Source organism: Gopherus evgoodei, chromosome 2, assembly GCF_007399415.2.
Source record: "Gopherus evgoodei ecotype Sinaloan lineage chromosome 2, rGopEvg1_v1.p, whole genome shotgun sequence".
Classification (NCBI taxonomy): Eukaryota; Metazoa; Chordata; order Testudines; family Testudinidae; genus Gopherus; species Gopherus evgoodei.
Window position 1 is genome coordinate 189,496,339 of NC_044323.1, and position 18,387 is coordinate 189,514,725.

The 18,387-nt window shown below is 43.2% G+C and overlaps 1 protein-coding gene across 3 annotated transcripts in view; it reads left to right on the plus strand.

Moving 5' to 3' along the window:
- The first annotated feature begins 9,421 nt into the window (after nt 1–9,421).
- SLC66A2 (solute carrier family 66 member 2) overlaps nt 9,422–18,387 on the plus strand; it is a 105,013-nt gene continuing 96,047 nt past the window's right edge. For all 3 annotated transcript variants that reach the window (XM_030552585.1, XM_030552586.1, XM_030552587.1), the window contains exons 1-2: nt 9,422–9,638; nt 12,576–12,929. In XM_030552585.1, coding sequence (XP_030408445.1) covers nt 12,727–12,929 — 203 coding nt within the window. In that variant the 5' untranslated portion in view covers nt 9,422–9,638; nt 12,576–12,726. The remainder of the gene's footprint in view (nt 9,639–12,575; nt 12,930–18,387) is intronic.

Here is an 18,387-nt window from a genome sequence, read left to right on the forward strand (position 1 = left end):
CCTTGGTCTGAAACCGAATGCTAATCTAGATCTATCTGTTCACCACTTAATCTGGCTTACCCCAAGGAAATTATGGGTAATATCTTAACAGCTGACATCTCTTTTAGCAAAAGTTCTGGTTTGTTCTGGGTTATCACTGGGACCTTGGGTACTACCATGTCAGCAACATTATACATACTGGCACCTGATTTATAACTAATGACGCTTAGAGATTCATTTTATTTTTTGTCTTGTAGCACTACTGCAAAGTACATCAGAATGAAAGGACTGATATCAACCTTCAAACTGTTGATGCATGATGTAATGTTTGCTGTAGATCACAGAAACCTGCTTCGGGCTGCCAACCAATGTGCCCCTGCTTTCCCTGCCAGCCTGGGACTCCAGCACCCTGTCTTGTTGAGTCAGATATGCTCGTCTGCTCCAAAACAGACCCAGGGTCTGAACCACATGCCCCAAAGCTGCAGACTTAACTGAAAGCAACTTACAGAAGTGTCTTTAACACTCAGATGCCCAACTCCCAATGGGGTCTAAACCCCAAATAAATCCGTTTTACCCTGTACAAAGCTTATACAGGGTAAACTCATAAATTGTTCACCCTCTATAACACTGATAGAGAGATATACACAGCTGTTTGTCCCCCCCACCCCCTCCCGCCCAGGTATTAATACATACTGTGGGTAAATTAATAAGTAAAAAGTGATTTTATTAAATATAGAAAGTAGGATTTAAGTGGTTCCAAATAGTAACAGACAGAACAAAGTGAATTGCAAACAGGGGCTGCTAATAGGGAGTTTTGCAAGGGAGTTCTCCAGGTGAAGGAGGAGCAAGTACAGCATCTGTGGGGTAAGTGACTGACTGTCTGTAGTGTGTGTGTGTGTTTGTGTTTGGGGGTTACTTGCTGTGTGCTGTGTGCTGAGCTTGTGTTTGTCAGTTTGTTTGTTTGTTTGTTTGAAGGACCGTGTGCTGTGGCTGGAAGTTGGAGGCCATGAGCTTCAAAGGAAGGTTTGAAAGCTCGAAGCCTCTGGTAATTGGCTGAGCCTTAATCAGTGGGCGGGCATTCACTCAGGCCAGAGCTTTATAAAGCCACGCACAAGCGACCAGAGAAAGAACTCAAATGTGAAGTTGCGGAACTATTAACTAAGGTTTGTAACCTGTCCTTTAAATCGGCTTCGGTACCCAATGACTGGAAGTTAGCTAATGTAACGCCAATATTTAAAAAGGGCTCTAGAGATGATCCCAGCAATTACAGACCGGTAAGTCTAACATTGGTACCGGGCAAATTAATTGAAACAATAGTTGAGAATAAAATTGTCAGACACATAGAAAAACATAAACTGTTGAGCAATAGTCAACATGGTTTCTGTAAAGGGAAATCGTGTCTTACTAATCTATTAGAGTTCTTTGAAGGGGTCAACAAACATGTGGACAAGGGGGATCCAGTGGACATAGTGTATTTAGATTTCCAGAAAGCCTTTGACAAGGTCCCTCACCAAAGGGTCTTACGTAAATTAAGCTGTCATGGGTAAAAGGGAAGGTCCTTTCATGAACGGAGAACTGGCTAAAAGACAGGGAACAAAAGGTAGGAATTAATGGTAAATTCTCAGAATGGAGAGGAGTAACTAGTGGTGTTCCCCAAGGGTCAGTCCTAGGACCAATCCTATTCAATTTATTCATAAATCATCTGGAGAAAGGGGTAAACAGTGAGGTGGCAAAGTTTGCAGATGATACTAAACTCAAGATAGTTAAGACCAAAGCAGATTGTGAAGAACTTCAAAAAGATCTCACAAAACTAAGTGACTGGGCAACAAAATGGCAAATGAAATTTAATGTGGATAAATGTAAAGTGATGCACATTGGAAAAAATAACCCTAACTATACATACAATATGATGGGGGCTAATTTAGCTACAACGAGTCAGGAAAAAGATCTTGGGGTCATCGTGTATAGTTCTCTGAAGATGTCCACGCAGTGTGCAGAGGCGGTCAAAAAAGCAAACAAGAAGTTAGGAATCATTAAAAAGGAGATAGAGAAAAAGACTGAGAATATATTATTGCACTTATATAAATCCATGGTACTCACACATCTCAAATACTGTGTACAGATGTGGTCTCCTCACCTCAAAAAAGATATTCTAGCACTAGAAAAAGTTCAGAAAAGGGCAACTAAAATGATTAGGGGTTTGGAAAAGGTCCCATATGAGGAAAGATTAAAAAGGCTAGGCCTCTTCAGCTTGGAAAAGAGGAGACTAGCGGGGATATGATAGAGGTATATAAAATCATGAGTGATGTTGAGAAAGTGGATAAGGAAAAGTTATTTACTTATTCCCATAATACAAGGACTAGGGGTCACCAAATGAAATTAATAGATACCAGGTTTAAAACAAATAAAAGAAAGTTCTTCTTCACACAGTGCACAGTCAACTTGTGGAACTCCTCACCTGAGGAGGTTGCAAAGGCTGGGACTATAACAATGTTGAAAAGGGAACTGGATAAATTCATGGTGGCTAAGTCTATAAATAGCTATTAGCCAGGAAGGGTAAAGAATGGTGTCCCTAGCCTCTGTTCATCAGAGGATGGAGATGGATGGCAGGAGAGAGATCACTTGATCATTGACTGTTAGCTTCACTGCCTCTCCACTAGCAATGACCCAGTCGCACTGAATGGAAGCCCCCTGGAAGAAGTGCAGTCCTTCACCTACCTAGGTATTATCATCGACCAGCAGGGTGGCACAGACGCAGACATCAAAGTAAGGATTGGTAAGGCAAGAGCAGCCTTCTTACAGCTCAAGAACATCTGGAGCTCTAGAGAGCTGTCTTTGGCAACAAAAATTTGACTGTTCAACTCCAATGTGAAATCAGTCCTACTGTATGGAGCTAAAACCTGGAGGACAACCAAAACAACCATCAGGAAGATCCAGACCTTCATAAATAGCTGCCTCAGAAGGATTCTCCAGATCCGCTGGCCAGACACCATCAGTAACATCCACCTCTTGGAGAGGACCTGTCAACTCCCAGCAGAGGAAGAAATCAGAAGGAGAAGGTGGGGTTGGATAGGACATACACTACGCAAGCAGCCAACAAACATCACCAGACAGGCACTGCAGTGCAACCCCCAATGCAAGCGGAAAAGAGGACGCCCAAGAAACACCTGGTGACTTGACCTTCAGGCTGATAGCAAAAAAATGGGCTATACCTGGAACCAGTTAGAACGAATGGCCCAGGATAGAGGACTCTGGAGATCTGTTGTTGGCGGCCCATACCCCGATTGGGGTGACGGGCATGAGTGAATGAGTGAGAGTTCACTGCCTCTGGGGCACCTGGCATTGGCCACTGTCGGTAGACAGATACTGGGCTAGATGGACCTTTGGTCTGACCCAGTACAGCCGTTCTTATGTTCTTACGTACTAAGTAAAATAAAATAGAACACACAAATCTAAGTCTAATACAGTAATAAAACTGAATACAGATAAAATCTCATCCTCAGAGATGTTTCAATAAGTTTCATTCACAGATTGGACACCTTCCTAGTCTGGGCACAATCCTTTCCCCTGTAGAGCCCTTGTTCCAGCTCAGGTGGTAGCTAGGGGATTTTTAATGATGGCTGCCCCCTTTTCTCTGTTTCACCCACTTACATATATCTTTTGCATAAGGTGGGAATCCTTTGTCCCTCTGGGTTCCCACCCCGCCCTTCTCAATGGAAAAGCACCAGGTTAAAGATGGATTCCAGTTCAGGTGACATGATCACATGTCCCTGTAAGACTTCATTACCCGCTTGCCAGCACACACGTATGTCTGCGACACGTAAGGTTCGAGTAGTGTTTTAATGGGGGAGGAACAATGAGACACAATAAAAGTGAATTTAAAGCCAAATGACTGTTTATTTAGCGGGGATAGTTACACTTTGGGCTAGGGAAAGTAACTTATTAGTAATAGCTCTTATTTACTTAGACTATACACTTTTTTTTAATACAAAAAGGGAAAGCAAAACAAAAGAACAGGCTATAAAAGCAAAGGTAACCGTCTTCCTTATACACAGAATGAAACAGCAAGCAGAAAGCAGAAGAAGGGAGATAACGACGAGCCAATAAAACAAGTTATAAAACAAACTTAACCTTAATAAAACAGCAGACAGAAACAAAATAAGGGGAGTAGAGACAGGGGTGGGTTAGCAAATGCAGGCTGCTTGCAGAAGTTACAAAATGTATACCACACTCCAGATGTAACAGACCAGCAGCATAGACACCAAGTACATAGCGAATTAGGGGGCGTGGCTTTGTTTATATGATACGACACGAGCCGGCAAAAACGGAGGGGTTCCTTGGCTAAGAGGGTCATCAGACCTCTCAGCTGACACGTGGGGATTCCTACTGATCTTGCACAGGCTACAGTTTTGTCGGGGGGCTTTTACTCATGTCGATTTCGGATTGGTTTCCCATTACATATGTCAGCATCGGATTGGCCCCTAGCTCCATCACCTTCCAGGTTCCGGGTTGGAGCCTCCTACGTTAGCAGAGGGTGTACACAGTACGCTACTTCTTTGTCCGAGACAGGCTTGCATGTCTATATATGGCTTACAGGGGCGGCATCCGGCATGCTATTCCTTTGTTCATAATACACTTGCACTACTGTATACGGCTCCGGCTTATCTGGGCACAGCTTTGCTCTGACCGACAATTGGCCAGGCCGACGACTTGAGCAAAGGTTTAGGGTTGTGACAAAGTATACAGGAAGACTCACAAGTAAAACAGAGACATCTACTATAGGTGCCGACTTCATGGGTGCTCTGGGGCTGGAGCACCCACCGGGAAAAATTGGTAGGTGCTTAGCACCCACCAGCAGCTCCCTGCTCCATCCTGCCACCCCAGCTCACCTCTGCCTCCGCCTCCTCCTCCTCCCCTGGAATAAACCAGACCATCTTCTTATGATGGAGGTGTGCCCTAACACCCCGGCTGAAGTTGGACTTGCAGCAGAGGGTTTTGTATCCAAGCAAGGCTGTTAGCACATAGCTGTGCCATCAGAAAGTACTTCAAAACACATCTTTCTTCTTAATGTGTTGAAGATGGGGTCATATTCACAAGCCACTGGGGCCACTGATTGTCTGACAAAGATGCTGACAGAAAGCTAAACACATAGATGTCATGGCAGCTAATAATCTCTGTCCAGTAGCATCCACTTAACAGTAGCTAATAGCCAGTTGTCTTTTGTCCAGTCTGACCTGAAGCTCTATTCCACAGAAATAGGCCTGTAGTTTGTGTGCTACTGCTGATTTTAATGCCAGAAAATCTACTTTGGAAAATGGATGGAGTGGTAATACTCTGCAAAAACTAATAATATGGACACAACTGCTACATTCTGCCCAGAGATGTGCACAAGTGAGTGCAAGCAGGGGCACAGCCCCCAGATAATTGGTAGGGACACAGAACTCTGGCCCCAGGGGAAGAGCAAACTCTTTCAGCCCCAGGGGCGCGGCAGGGGCACAGAACGTGCCCCTCCACAAGCCATCAAATTTTTATTCCTGCGCACATCCCTGAGTCTGCCACACTTTGAAAAAACCAACCAACCAACCAACCAACCAAAAGTGGCACCATGATATAACTATTCAGACATTGACCTGAGCCCTTCCAGGCATTTTATATATTTCACTGTCCTAACTTCCAAAGTTCACCACAAACCTTTATGATTGTTGATACATAGACAATTGTACCCAAAACTCAGGTGTAGAAAACTCATATTTAATTTATGATGATTTAATTTATGGTTACCTATGGCAAAAGCAGGAGTCAGTAAAAATGCAGTATAACTGAGACCACAATAGGGATCTTAAGGCAGGAGTCTGGAAGAGAAAACCAAAATAGTGGTGCAGTGACTTTTACATTTACATGAATAAACTTCCATCTTATTTAAATCAAACAGAATCACTTATTTAGAGGCTCAGTTTAGCACCTAGCTTCCACTCAGACCAAGCCCCTTTTAGTTCTGATTCAGACACATTCTTCCACATCCTTGGGGCCTAGTTTCGATGAAACACTTATAAAAAATAAAGCTGAATTAATGTTTTTTGATTGAAAAAAAGTTTCAAAATTTTCACAAAAGAACCCTTTCTCCCCTGCTTTGGTTAAAAAAAAAATCTAATTATGTTGAAGAACATATCCTGGGGGCACTGTAGGCTATAGTTATTTACTTTTACACACACGCACTCTCTCTCTCTCTCTCTTCCCCCCCCCCCCCCCGCTGGTTGAGGCAACACACAAGGGATAACAGTTGTTATATAAGCCATAGTAAATGTAGGAAGCATGACTATTTCTTTCAATTCCCCAGAAAGGAAAATTAGAGGCATGGATCCAAATCTGGGACAGTCTCTAAAAATAGTGAGAAAAGATGAAAGGAACTCCACCAGGGCATGAGTCTAATTTTTTTAGAGATACTGTGCAACCTCAGCTTTTTCTGCCTGAGTTTCCTCAAATGTATAGTGGGGATGATAAAATTTAAGGTTCAATAATGTTTGTACACAACATCATTATATCTGATGTCCACAAAAAATGGAGTGAACAGTAATAATTTAAAATAAAAGTCTGAGTCATTCTCTCCTTTGGGCTTGCTAATGCTCCTGTCTTGCTTAGATCCTGATCTTCCAAACAAAAAGTATGAGCATTGCTTACTTGAGTAGGCCCAATGACTTAAATCAAGCTCCATGTGGGAGATGCATCTGCCTGGACAGTCAATAAATCACATTTAACTCACATGAATCTATTTCCCCATGTTAAGTATCCTCACACCTTCTTGTCAAAGCGTCTGAAATAGGCTATCTTGATTATCACTTCTCTCTCTCTCTCTCTTGCTAATTATAGCTCATCTTAATTAATTAGCCTCTTAGAGTGGGTAGGACAACCTCCCCTTTCATGTTCTTTGTATGTATATATATCTCCTTGCTATATGTTCCATTCTATGCATCTGATGAAGTGGGTTGTAGCCCACGAAAGCTAATGCTCAAATAAAGTTGTTAGTTTCTATGGTGCCACAAGTACTCTTGTTCTTTTTGTGGCCACAAACTAACACAGCTGCTACTCTGAAACCTGTGATTAACTCAGTCATGATTAATCGCAGTGTTAATTGCACTGTAAAACAATAGAATGCCAATTTAAATTTATTAAATATTTTGGATGTTTTTCTACATTTTCAAATATATTGATTTCAATCACAACACAGATACAACATACAGTTCTCGCTTTATATTATTTTTTATTACAAATATTTGAACCATGAAAATGATAAAAATTGTATTTTTCAATTCACCTCATAGAAGTACTTTAGTGCAATCTCTTTATCTTGAAATTACTACTTAGAAATATAGATTTTTTTTGTTACATAACTGCACTCAAAACCAAAACAATGTAAAACTTTAAGCCTACAAGTCCACTCAGTCCTACTTCTTATTTATAGTACCACCTGAAAGTGAGAACAGGTGTTCACATGGCACTTTTGTAGCCGATATTGCAAGGTATTTACTTGCCAGATGTGCTAAACATTCATATGCCCCTTCAGGCTTCAGCTACTATTTCAGAGGACATGCTTCCATGCTGATGACTCTCATTAAAAAAAATAATGTGTTAATTAAATTTGTGATTGAACTTCTTGGGGGAGAATTGTATGTCTCCTGCTCTGTTTTACCCGCATTCTGCCATATATTTCATGTTATAGCAGTCTTGGATGATGACCCAGCACATGTTCATTTTAAGAATACTTTCAAATTTGACAAAACGAAAAGAAGGTACAAATGAGAGATTTCTAAAGGTAGCTACAGCACTCGACCCAAGATTTAAAAATATGAAGTGGCTTCCAAAATCTGAGAGGGACGAGGAGTGGAGCATGCTTTCAGAAGTCTTAAAAAAGCAATATTCCGATGTGGAAACTACAGAACCCAAATCACCACCACCAAAAAAGGAAAAAGAAAATCCACCTTCTGTTGTTGGTATCTGATTCAGATGATGAAAATGAACATGTGTCAGTTTGCACTGCTTTGGATCTTTATTGAGCAGAACTGTCATCAGCATGGATGCCTGTCCGCTGGAATGATGGTTGAAGCATGAATGGACATATGAATCCCTAGCGCATCTGGTACATAAATATATTGCGACACTGGCTACAACAGTGCCAATGTCACTTTTGGGTGACATTGTAAACAAGAAGCGAGCAGCATTATCTCTTGCAAAGGTAAACAAACTTATTTGTCTGAGCAATTGGCTGAACAAAAAGTAGGACCAAGTGGACTTTAAAGTTTTACATTATTTTTGAGTGCAGTTATTTTTTGTATATAATTCTACATTTTTAAGTTCAACTTTCATGATAAAGAAATTGCATTACAGTACTTGTATTAGGTTAATTGAACAATACTATTTTGTTTTTACAGTGCAAATATTTGTAATTAAAATAAAGTAAGCACTGTACATTTTGTATTCTGTGTTATAATTGAAATCAATATTTGAACATGTAGAAAACATCCAGAAATATTTAAATAAATAGTATTCTATTATTAACAGTGCGATTAATCATGCGATTACTCATAACTAATTTTTTTGATCGTGCGATTAATCACGATTTTTTTAATTGCTTGCCAGCCCTAGCTTAGATGGAATAAGTTTTCTTTTTGTTTTGTGTCTGTATCTACCACACAGGGGTTCAGGTCTGTGACTAGGCACTACTGCAGTAGAAAAAATTACAATTATTGGGGTCTTTGATTGTAAACTTTTGGGGGCAGGGACTGTCTGTATTTTGTGTCTTGAACAGACCAAGCGCAGTGCCAGTTTAAAGAATAATTTAGTTCTTCAAGAATAAAACACTACCATGTAAATAGCAAGTAATTATTTGTATTAATCTGGTTCATTTAGACGCACTTTCTAAAGCGTCTCCTTGTTATGATGGCAGCAGATGTTGCTGGGTGTTTTACAAGGAGCCATTGCAAATCTCACTCAGACGTTTGTAAAAGCAGCAAAGAATCCTGTGGCACCTTATAGACATGCATCTGAGGAAGTGGGTATTCACTCACGAAAGCTCATGCTCCAAAACGTCTGTTAGTCTATAAGGTGCCACAGGATTCTTTGCTGCTTTTACAGATCCAGACTAACACGGCTACACTCTGATACTCAGAAGTTTGTACTCTCCTACCCCATTCATTCTGTATGGGCCCCACAAAACCTTGTAAATAAAGAGACTGGCACGGGCAGTGTGCGCCCTGTTCCTGCAGAGCTGCGCTAAATCGGTTCCCCGCGGCTGTGTCCGGCACCCCACGCATCTCCTGGGACACCACCTCTCTCTGGGAAGGGATTCGGTGCCCTCTAGGACCCAGAGGAAACAGCCGCTGAGTCAGAGGGTGGGCCTTTCCTTTCATTGACGGAGGCGCTGCTGGTCATTGTGACGTCACAGAAGCAGCCCTGAGGTCCTGCTGCTGCTGCTGGTTAGTGTCACCTGAGCCGCCCGAGAGGCAGGAGCTGCAGGCGCGGGGGGTGCAGGCTTGGCAGCAGTGGCAGGAGCTGCGGGAGCAGCAGCACCCAGAGATGTGTGGGCCTGGAGGGACCACCGGGGCCCGGCGCTGGTGACCACCCCCCGACGCGTCACTAGTGCTCTGGAGGGGAACAGACCCACGGTAAGACGAAACCGGGGGTGGGGACTCGCAGGGGGTCGGTTCCAAAAGACTCCAGTCCTGGACGGGGTTTAAAGGAGCAGCCCCCTAGCCATGCTGCCCTCTGGGGGCGGAGGAGCTCTCTGGAGTCAGGGCAGTCTTGCAGACCCAGCAATCGCTGTCGCCAGAGCCGAAGTCACTTCCCCGGGAAGGGAGAGGATCTGAGGGGAAGGAGGCGTTTGTAACTACACCATAGACTGAGTGACTGTTGTTGATATACACAAGTGCTGCCGTGTTCTCTCGTGAACGGTGTGTGTGTGTGTGTGTGTGTGTGTGTGTGTGTGTGTGTGTGTGTGTCGGGGGAGCGTGGGGCTTTAGTTTCTGCTCTCTGCTAAACAACGAAGGCTTAAAAATGTGAAGAGGAGGGCCAGTCTGACGGGAGCAGAGTCTCAGCCATAGGTGTGTTGGGGTATGTGTTAGGTTGAAAAGTACCTCCCACTGTACAAAAGGAATTGGGGGTTTGTTGCTCCTGCTCCTAAGGAAAAGCCTCATCATAGCCCTTTGGCAATATTTGTCATTGTTTTGGTTCCTAAGAGTAATTATTTCCCCTTGCTTTGTTTCACTTCTCTTCTATCTTCACTTCCCCAAATGTAATCATTAGTAGGGTAGTGGAGATTCATATTTGTCTCCAAGCTCTTTCTGGCCTCTCTGTCCTGCCCTGGGTTCCCAGGCTCTACCAAAGTGAGAGTTGTGTTGGCAGCTTGCTCCAAGTCTGAAGGTTGCACAATATCTGTGAAAAAATAGAACAGATCACAGGGACCCTCGTCTTTATTGTGGAGGTCTAGACCACAAAAACTATATATTCTAGCCTTGTGGTCTATGTGAAATGCCTTTGATCCAGCTTCCAAAGGAGGAGTGTTCATATCATTCACACTGCTACACCTGTGGTTCTCAAGCTTTCCAGACTACTGTACCCCTTTGAGGAGTTGGATTTGTCCAGTGGATCCCCAAATTTCACCGCAATTAAAAATTTCTTGCTTACAAAATCAGACATAAACGTACAAAGGTGTCACAGCAGACTTGCTGAAAAATTGCTCCCTTTCTTATTTTGTCTGTATGAAATGTTTAGTTTGTACTAATGTTGCTAGTGCTTTTTATGTAGCCTGTTTTAAAACCAGGCAAATATCTAGATGAGTTGATGTACCCTTTGGATGACCTCTGTGTACCCCCAGGGGTATATGTACCCCTGGTTGAGATCCACTGTGCTACTTGATAGGCACTAAATGAACCACAGAGACTGAACTTTCTCACTGCTAGAGTTGGTCCTTCCAGATCAATACTGAGGCACACTGACACAGCCATGTAGAAAAACTTGTCCTGCTGCTGTTTGTGCTCTACTTATTTTGTTGTTAAAGGATATCAGTCTCCATCCAGGGCTGTCAAGTCACTCTCATAAGCATTACACACTGATTTAACTAGGCCCCAGAGCCAGGGCTGCCCACAGCGGGGGCAAGAGGGGCAATTTGCCCCAGGCTCCGCAGAGGCCCCCATGAGAGTTTTTCGGGGCCCCTGGAGTGGGGTCCTTCACCTGTTCCAGGGAGCCCGGAAAACTCTTGTGGGGCCGGGCCCCAGGGCTTCTTCCGCTCCCGGTCTTTGCCGGCGGGGAGGTCCTTCTGCTCTGGGGGGAAGGACCCCCCGCCAGCGAATTACCGCCGAAGCGGGACCTGCCGCTGAAGTGCAACCCGGTCTTCGGCGGTAATTCAGCTGTGGGGGGCCCTTCCATTCCGGGACCCGCCGCCAAAGTGCCCCGAAGACCCGCGGCAGGGGTCCCCCGCCACTGAATTACTGCCGAAGAGTGGGCTGCACTTTGGCGGCGGGTCCTGCTTTGGCAGTAATTTGCCGGCGGAGGGCCCCCACCACGGGTCTTTGGGGCACTTCGGCGGCGGGTCCCAGAATGGAAGGGCCCCCTGCCACCGAACAGGGCCGGCTCTAGAATTTCGCCGCACGGGGGGCGCCTTGCCGGTCCCGCGGCTCCGGTGGACCTCCCGCAGGCATGCCTGTGGATGCTCCACTGGAGCCACGGGACCAGCGGACCCTCTGCAGGCACGCCTGCGGGAGGTCCACCGGAGCCGCCTGCCGCCGACAGCCCCAGGCCCCCGGAAACCTCTGGGCAGCCCTGCCCAGAGCACCCTAGTGCAAGAATAATTCAGGGAACCCCCCTCATCCTGATTCCAAAATACACTCTGCTTTAACTCCCCCACAGCCCTATTCCCAGCCCCCTTTTTCCCTAGGTCTCCCCAGTCCCAATCTAGTCTCCAGCCCCCTCTGCCTCCCCTGTTCCCATAGCCCTAATCCAGCCCTCCCACCTTCACCTCTTGCTTAACTTCCCTTCAGTTGCCTCATGCCCCCCCTACAGACCCACAGCCTCCTCTCACTCTCCACCAGTTCTGATCCAGTGCTCCCAGCTCTCCCCAATCCTCCTCCTTCAGTCTTGCCCTCAACTCCCTCAGCCTGGATCCAATTTTCTCCCTCCCCCAGGTTCTTTTACCTCCGCTCTGTCCCCCACTTCCCTGATTGCCCTCACCTGTGTTTGTTCCCGAATAGCCTCATGGCCCCTTGTGCAAGTGCACCATTTGCACTATTATAGCTACACCACTGGCACTAATTTTATACAAATAATGAAGTAAACAGCAGGAAATGCTTTCTATTAATATTGGAAATCAAATGAGGTTGGACACAAGCTGTGTTGTATGTATTTATTTATTTGTATTACTGTAGCACCTGGGAGTTCTAGTCATGGACCATACAACTCCATATGTTTGACCACTTTGGCTATCCCGGGCTAACTTGTGACACTGGAGGCTGTGCCTCTGACCTGAACATAGGCATGTGGGGCTTGAATTCCTGTTGTCAGATGATATATTTACATTTCCCTCCCACTTCCTCTCTTTTTTTTTTTAGGTTACGGCTGTGCAAGGGATGAGGGAAGCATGGCAATACATTGCACCGGCAGGACTGTGTATGACTAAAATCAACTAAGTCCAAAGAAACAGTGAAAGGGAATCCCTTGTCAGTGGTTGCCCTGGTGCTGCACAGCTTTGTTTTGCCTGGCATGGAGGCAGATGGCTTGGAGTGGCTGGTGGTTCCAATGCACCAGCTGGTTTCCTGGGGTGCAGCTGGTGCAATGGTATTTGGAGGTGTGGTGCCATACATCCCCCAGTACAGAGACATCAAAAGGACACAGAATGCAGAGGGCTTTTCAACCTATGTGTGTCTAGTATTATTAGTAGCAAATATTTTGAGAATACTCTTTTGGTAAGTTGGTAATTATTTTTTATTCTCTTAAAGTGTTTATTCTTTTTCTCTCTAATTGATTACACAGCTTGAGATGTGAGGTCTCTGAGGATGTAATATTTGGTGGGACCCACCCTTTAAAGATGTGAAACAAAATTCAATCGTGGTGCAAGTGGATTCATGTGCATCAACTTAGAGCTCATGTACCAAATTTGTGTCTTTTTTACATAGTTATCAATGTTAATAAGCTGCATTTCAAAACTTCAAACTCTTAAGCTAACAGTGGATGCTAACGACAAGCCCATACCTAAAGTAGTTCAGAAAAATCTCTTCCTTTCTTTCTGCATCCTCATCACTACCCTACAAGTTGCTCCATGCAGGTGGGCCTCCATTGAAGTCAGTACAGCTCTGCTCAGGCAGACCGCGTGCCCTCATTGGCTTCTGTGGGGGTCTACCCATGGAGCTCCTTGCAGGATTAGAGCTCAAAATTTAAAGATTCACTCTTTAAAAAGCAGCCTAACAAGAAACATGGAGGTTTTGGAGGATGGAGCATATGAGGTTTTAAAAATAACATTTAAAAGCAAATTTTGCTCTGAAATCTAGGTTTTGTGTTTATCAACCAATAGACCTGTCTCATGTGTGTTTTTCCTCCCCACCATGTAGAAATAAATGTTACAAAACTGCAGACGAATATTTGTTTTTAACTTGGCCACTGCAGCATTAGGAATATACAAGAATCTAAAAGTGAAATTGATGAGGAGATAATAATAAGAATATTGGAAACTATTCTGAGAACAGTTCGACTAATGGAGCAATCAATGCTGGTGGTCTGCGGAGAGTTGACCGATCCTGTGCTGGCTCCTACCTGTTTCCAGTTGCTTGTAAAGATCCACAGGATCTTAACTGCAAAGAGCAGCCTGGACTTCAATAAAAACATCTGCAAGTCTGCTGCTGCATGAGTAGAGGAAACGGGTTGTTCTTTGGGACCAGAGTTAGCAATGAGATGTGGGGAAGTCATCTGTAGTATCAGAACTGCCTGTGGGATTGGAATTGTACTTAGAGAGGAATGGCGAGAAGGGGGGAAAGCATGCGGAAGAAAAGAGGCTCATGTGGTAGTAGAGAATGGGGAAAGAAAGAAACTAATGTGCAAGGGAAACAGTAAACAGAACTGTGAGCGATGGGGGGAAGTGAAAAGCCAAAGCAGACAGTATTTTTTTTTTTTCAAATATGTGAAAATACCTGTGACGACAAAGAGTTAAATATACATAAATACTTCACTATTCATGCTTACATCATTAACAGAGAGATGCCATGCAATTGCTTTATTAAGAGAAGGCCTGTAATACTGAGGAAAAAATGAGAATCCCTAATTTTTAAACTATTTTAAGTGCTCGAGCTACAAGATAGGTAAAGAGCATAAATAAAAAAAAGAACAAATTTTTAAATTGAAAGTAGTTTAAAATTTTTTAACATCTTAGAGAGTCATTTGTAAAATGGGAAAGGAAACATTTTTTTTTTCTTTTTTAAAATATTTGTTTCAAACTAATGGTGTCCTTTCGTGCTGTTGTTCTTTTGAGTGTTTACATATTATAACAATATCTCTGATGGAGGCTAGCTTTGTGTCACTCTCTGTGTTCTGATCTTGAAAGTCCCTGCATTGTTTTAAATTACTTCAACTGAGTCCAAAGCACAGAGCCAGACTTCAGAATGTTGTCACAGCTATCAGGTTAGTGTGGCCTATAAATAAAAGTTCAAATTATTTGATATAGCCACCCGCACTGGGTAAATACTACAGGCTTGACCTTGCAAAACCTTAAGGTTCTGATTCTTCCACTCTTACTTGAAGTGAATAGTCCCTTGCTATGCCAGTAGTTCCATTGAAATACAAGTTAGAGATGAAAAGACCCATATACTGTTCTCTATAAAGCAACTACCATGGTACTAAAATAGTATGCTCTTAAGAGGATACCTCACACAATGAAAAGGTTATGGCATCCATGATATTGTAATATGTTCCGTGTAATGCCAAGAAAGTGTTTCTTTGAGTGAATACAGTTCTGAGGCATATGAGTGATTAATGCACAAAGCAAGATTCAGTTTTTAAAGGTACTCTTGTGTTAATCATGTCAGAGAGCAGCCAGTAATTCATTTTCTCTCTCTCTCTTTGTTGTTGTTAAGCATAGTCATTTTTTATAGTAACCTTACTGCCGATGTCACTTTATGACTAACTGGGGCAAGATCAGTACTTGAAACAAAATATGACTGGGTATAGACACTAACATTTATGATAAGAGTTCATGGTAATGATAAGAGGTGGTCCTGCTTTGAGCAGGGGGTTGGACTAGATGATCTCCTGAGGTCTCTTCCAACCCTAATCTTCTATGATTCATGGTAAAAGAAGGCCTGTTGGATCATTTGGTCCATCCTCCTGCCAAGACAGGGCTGTTCCCTACAATTCATCTTCTAGTGTTTTGTCCATTCTACTTGTAAAAGCACCATGGGATGAGACTTTCACCCCACTTTGTAGACTATTCTACAGTCTGATACATGCCTCTGTCAAGCTGGTTTTCTTGGCACTGAGTCTAATTATTTTCTAAATTGTTTCCCTGGTTATACACTGATACACTATGCTAATTTCTCCCCCTTTTTGTCTAAGCGTACATATATACACACAGTCATTCATATATAATATGTGGGTCAAGAAATATTTGAAAGGTCTAATCATGTTATTCCCGTAGCTCCAAACATTGCTTAGCATTGCTATACATATTTAATTATCTTTCATTTCAAGCAATTTCCTCTATTCCCATGAAAATCTCACATATTTTCTGCTCATAACTCTGTCATGCTAATGGAGTTCAGTGCTAGTGTAGTGTGCCTATTTCCAACACGCACTCATTCTTGACTCCTGGTCCTTTCCTTCACCCACAACATCCAAAATACCTTGTTTTATGGAGTAGCAGTGGAGACCACGTATTCCCATGCACTGTGCCCACTGCACCCGCTCCATAACTCACTCCTGTAATCTGCCCCTCTTTTTTTAATTTAAAAAATCAGCTAGTTTTAAAACAGGAGGAGTGTGACCTTCCCCTTGCCCTCCAATCTGCAGAGAAAATATTTACTCACTAATCTCCATGAAATCTACTGTTAAGTGTTTCTATAGCTAAAGCTGGCATGGCAGGGCCATGATACTAGCTCAGAAATTAGTACTAGCACTAAGGGCAAGAATCATGATCCTGCCTCTATTAGATACTACTACTTTTCAAGATTTCCCCTCCAGTTATTCTACTACCAGTGAAAGCGGAGATGCCTTTTTTTATTTTTTAAGTTAAAGAACTCAATTTTCTGCCCTCCTTCTGCCCGCTTTCCTTTAATCCTTCATTTAGGGCATTATCAAAGACGTGAGAACTTGCATCGTCACATGATGACAGTAGTGTCATTTCTTTAACTTTGTCTCTTCAGCATTGTTTCTCTCGCTTAAAATGCCTCTAAACTTTTCTTTTTGAAGTGAGTTAAAAATAATTTTCCAGAGTTTTCAGCACAGTTCTGTTCAAGCAGCAGATTCGTTTCTGCACTGTGAGAAGACTTGTACACACGAAATGATAAATCTGTATTAGAGACAATAGTAGGCCTGATTCTGCTTTCCTTGTACATGCCCAACTCTTGTTAAAAATCATCAGGCATTTAGATGTGCAAGCTGTAATGGTTATGGACTACTGTCCCTTCTTTGAGTCTCATGAATGCAACTCCTGCAGGTGGCAGGCCTCACACCTTTCCCTCTCCTGGAGTGGATTTCTGCAGTTCACCCACTCTCAAACAAGGACATGGTTGACACTCAAGGGGCTGTAACACATGATTTTTGTGTGTCTCTATCCCAGTCTGTCAGCTTCTCCCAGCTCAACTAATCGCCACCCTGCCTTTTCTAGGGTCTTTGAGGTCTTAGCTCTCCTTTCATCCCAGACTTAGCCTCTGGGAGAGTACCCCATTCTAGCCTAGATGGAGCTAGCTTTGTTATGGCTTCTTTGAAGCTGAGCACCTGAGACTGACTTATCTGAATCACTATTTTATGGTTATTTTAGCACCCCTTTGCAGCCTCCTTTAACTTATCTCTAGGCAGGCAGGCAGCAATACACTATTTTCTTAAGAAACAGTCCTATACAATTTTCATAAAAGATAATACAGGCATTTCCCCTATTTGTCACACAAGCATCTGACCCAGTTTGTTGATTCTTAGAAATTACATATTAAGTCTGACCCTTTTTAATACAACATCTTAAAAAAACCTTTGATCGCAACATTTTAGACCGACGCTGGAGCTTTCATCTGCAAAAGTGATGAGCAAACTCCGCTTATTGGGAGTAGCTCACATGTGATGTGACGCATGTGAGTCTTAACTTTTTGGGGCTGTGAGTGTGCTGCTGATGAAAATATCTGTGAGCATGAATGGGAAAAAATGTAGTTGTGTGAATGTGCATGACAGTTACTAGCAATTTGTGAAAAAACCCTCTGCTAATGAAGAACAGATTTTTTTTTTTAAATGTATTCTCATTAGCAAGCCAAGGCCTCCCCTTCTTGTCTCTGAGTTAGCCTGTGACTGGGTAGACAAGTAAAATCCTGTGTTACATTACAGAAAATACTTCTATATACTCACCTTTAGTTGGGCGCCAAGGATACTACTCACCTAGCAGAGTCAGTCAGATACATAGGAAAATAAATAACTGATGATTTATGTGGTGGGACCACAGTTTGTAGTGGAAAGGGCAGGGAGATGGAGCTTCATTCAACACTGCTTACTAGAATACAATTATTTTGTTGTAAAGTTCATAATGGGGTTTCCTGAGTTTGGTGTGCAAAATGTCCCACAGACTGAAATAACTTCAGGGTGTGTTTAATATTAGCAGAACAAATACGTGGCCTATGCCAAGGAAAGGAAATTGGAAAAGATTTCTCTGAAGTAGATAAGTGCCCTAGTTACATCTTAGGGTACGTCTACACTACGGGATAATTTCGATTTTACATAAACTGGTTTTATAAAACAGATTGTATAAAGTCGAGTGCATGCAGCCACACTAAGCACATTAATTTGGCGGTGTGCGTCCATGGTCCAAGGCTAGCGTCGATTTCTGGAGCGTTGCACTGTGGGTAGCTATTCCGTAGCTATCCCATAGTTCCTGCAGTCTCCCCCGCCCCTTAGAATTCTGGGTTGAGATCCCAGTGGCTGATGGGGCAAAAATCATTGTCGTGGGTAGTTCTGGGTAAATGTCATCAGACATTCCTTCCTCTGGGAAAGCAACGGCAGACAATCATTTCGCACCCTTTTTCCCTGGATTGTCCTGGCAGACGCCATAGTATGGCAACCATGGAGCCCGTTCAGCTTTTTTTTTTTTTTTTTTGCAGTCACCGTATTTGTACTGGATGCTGCAGGCAGAGCCGATACTCCAGCGCTACACAGCAGCATTAATTTGCTTTTGCATGATAG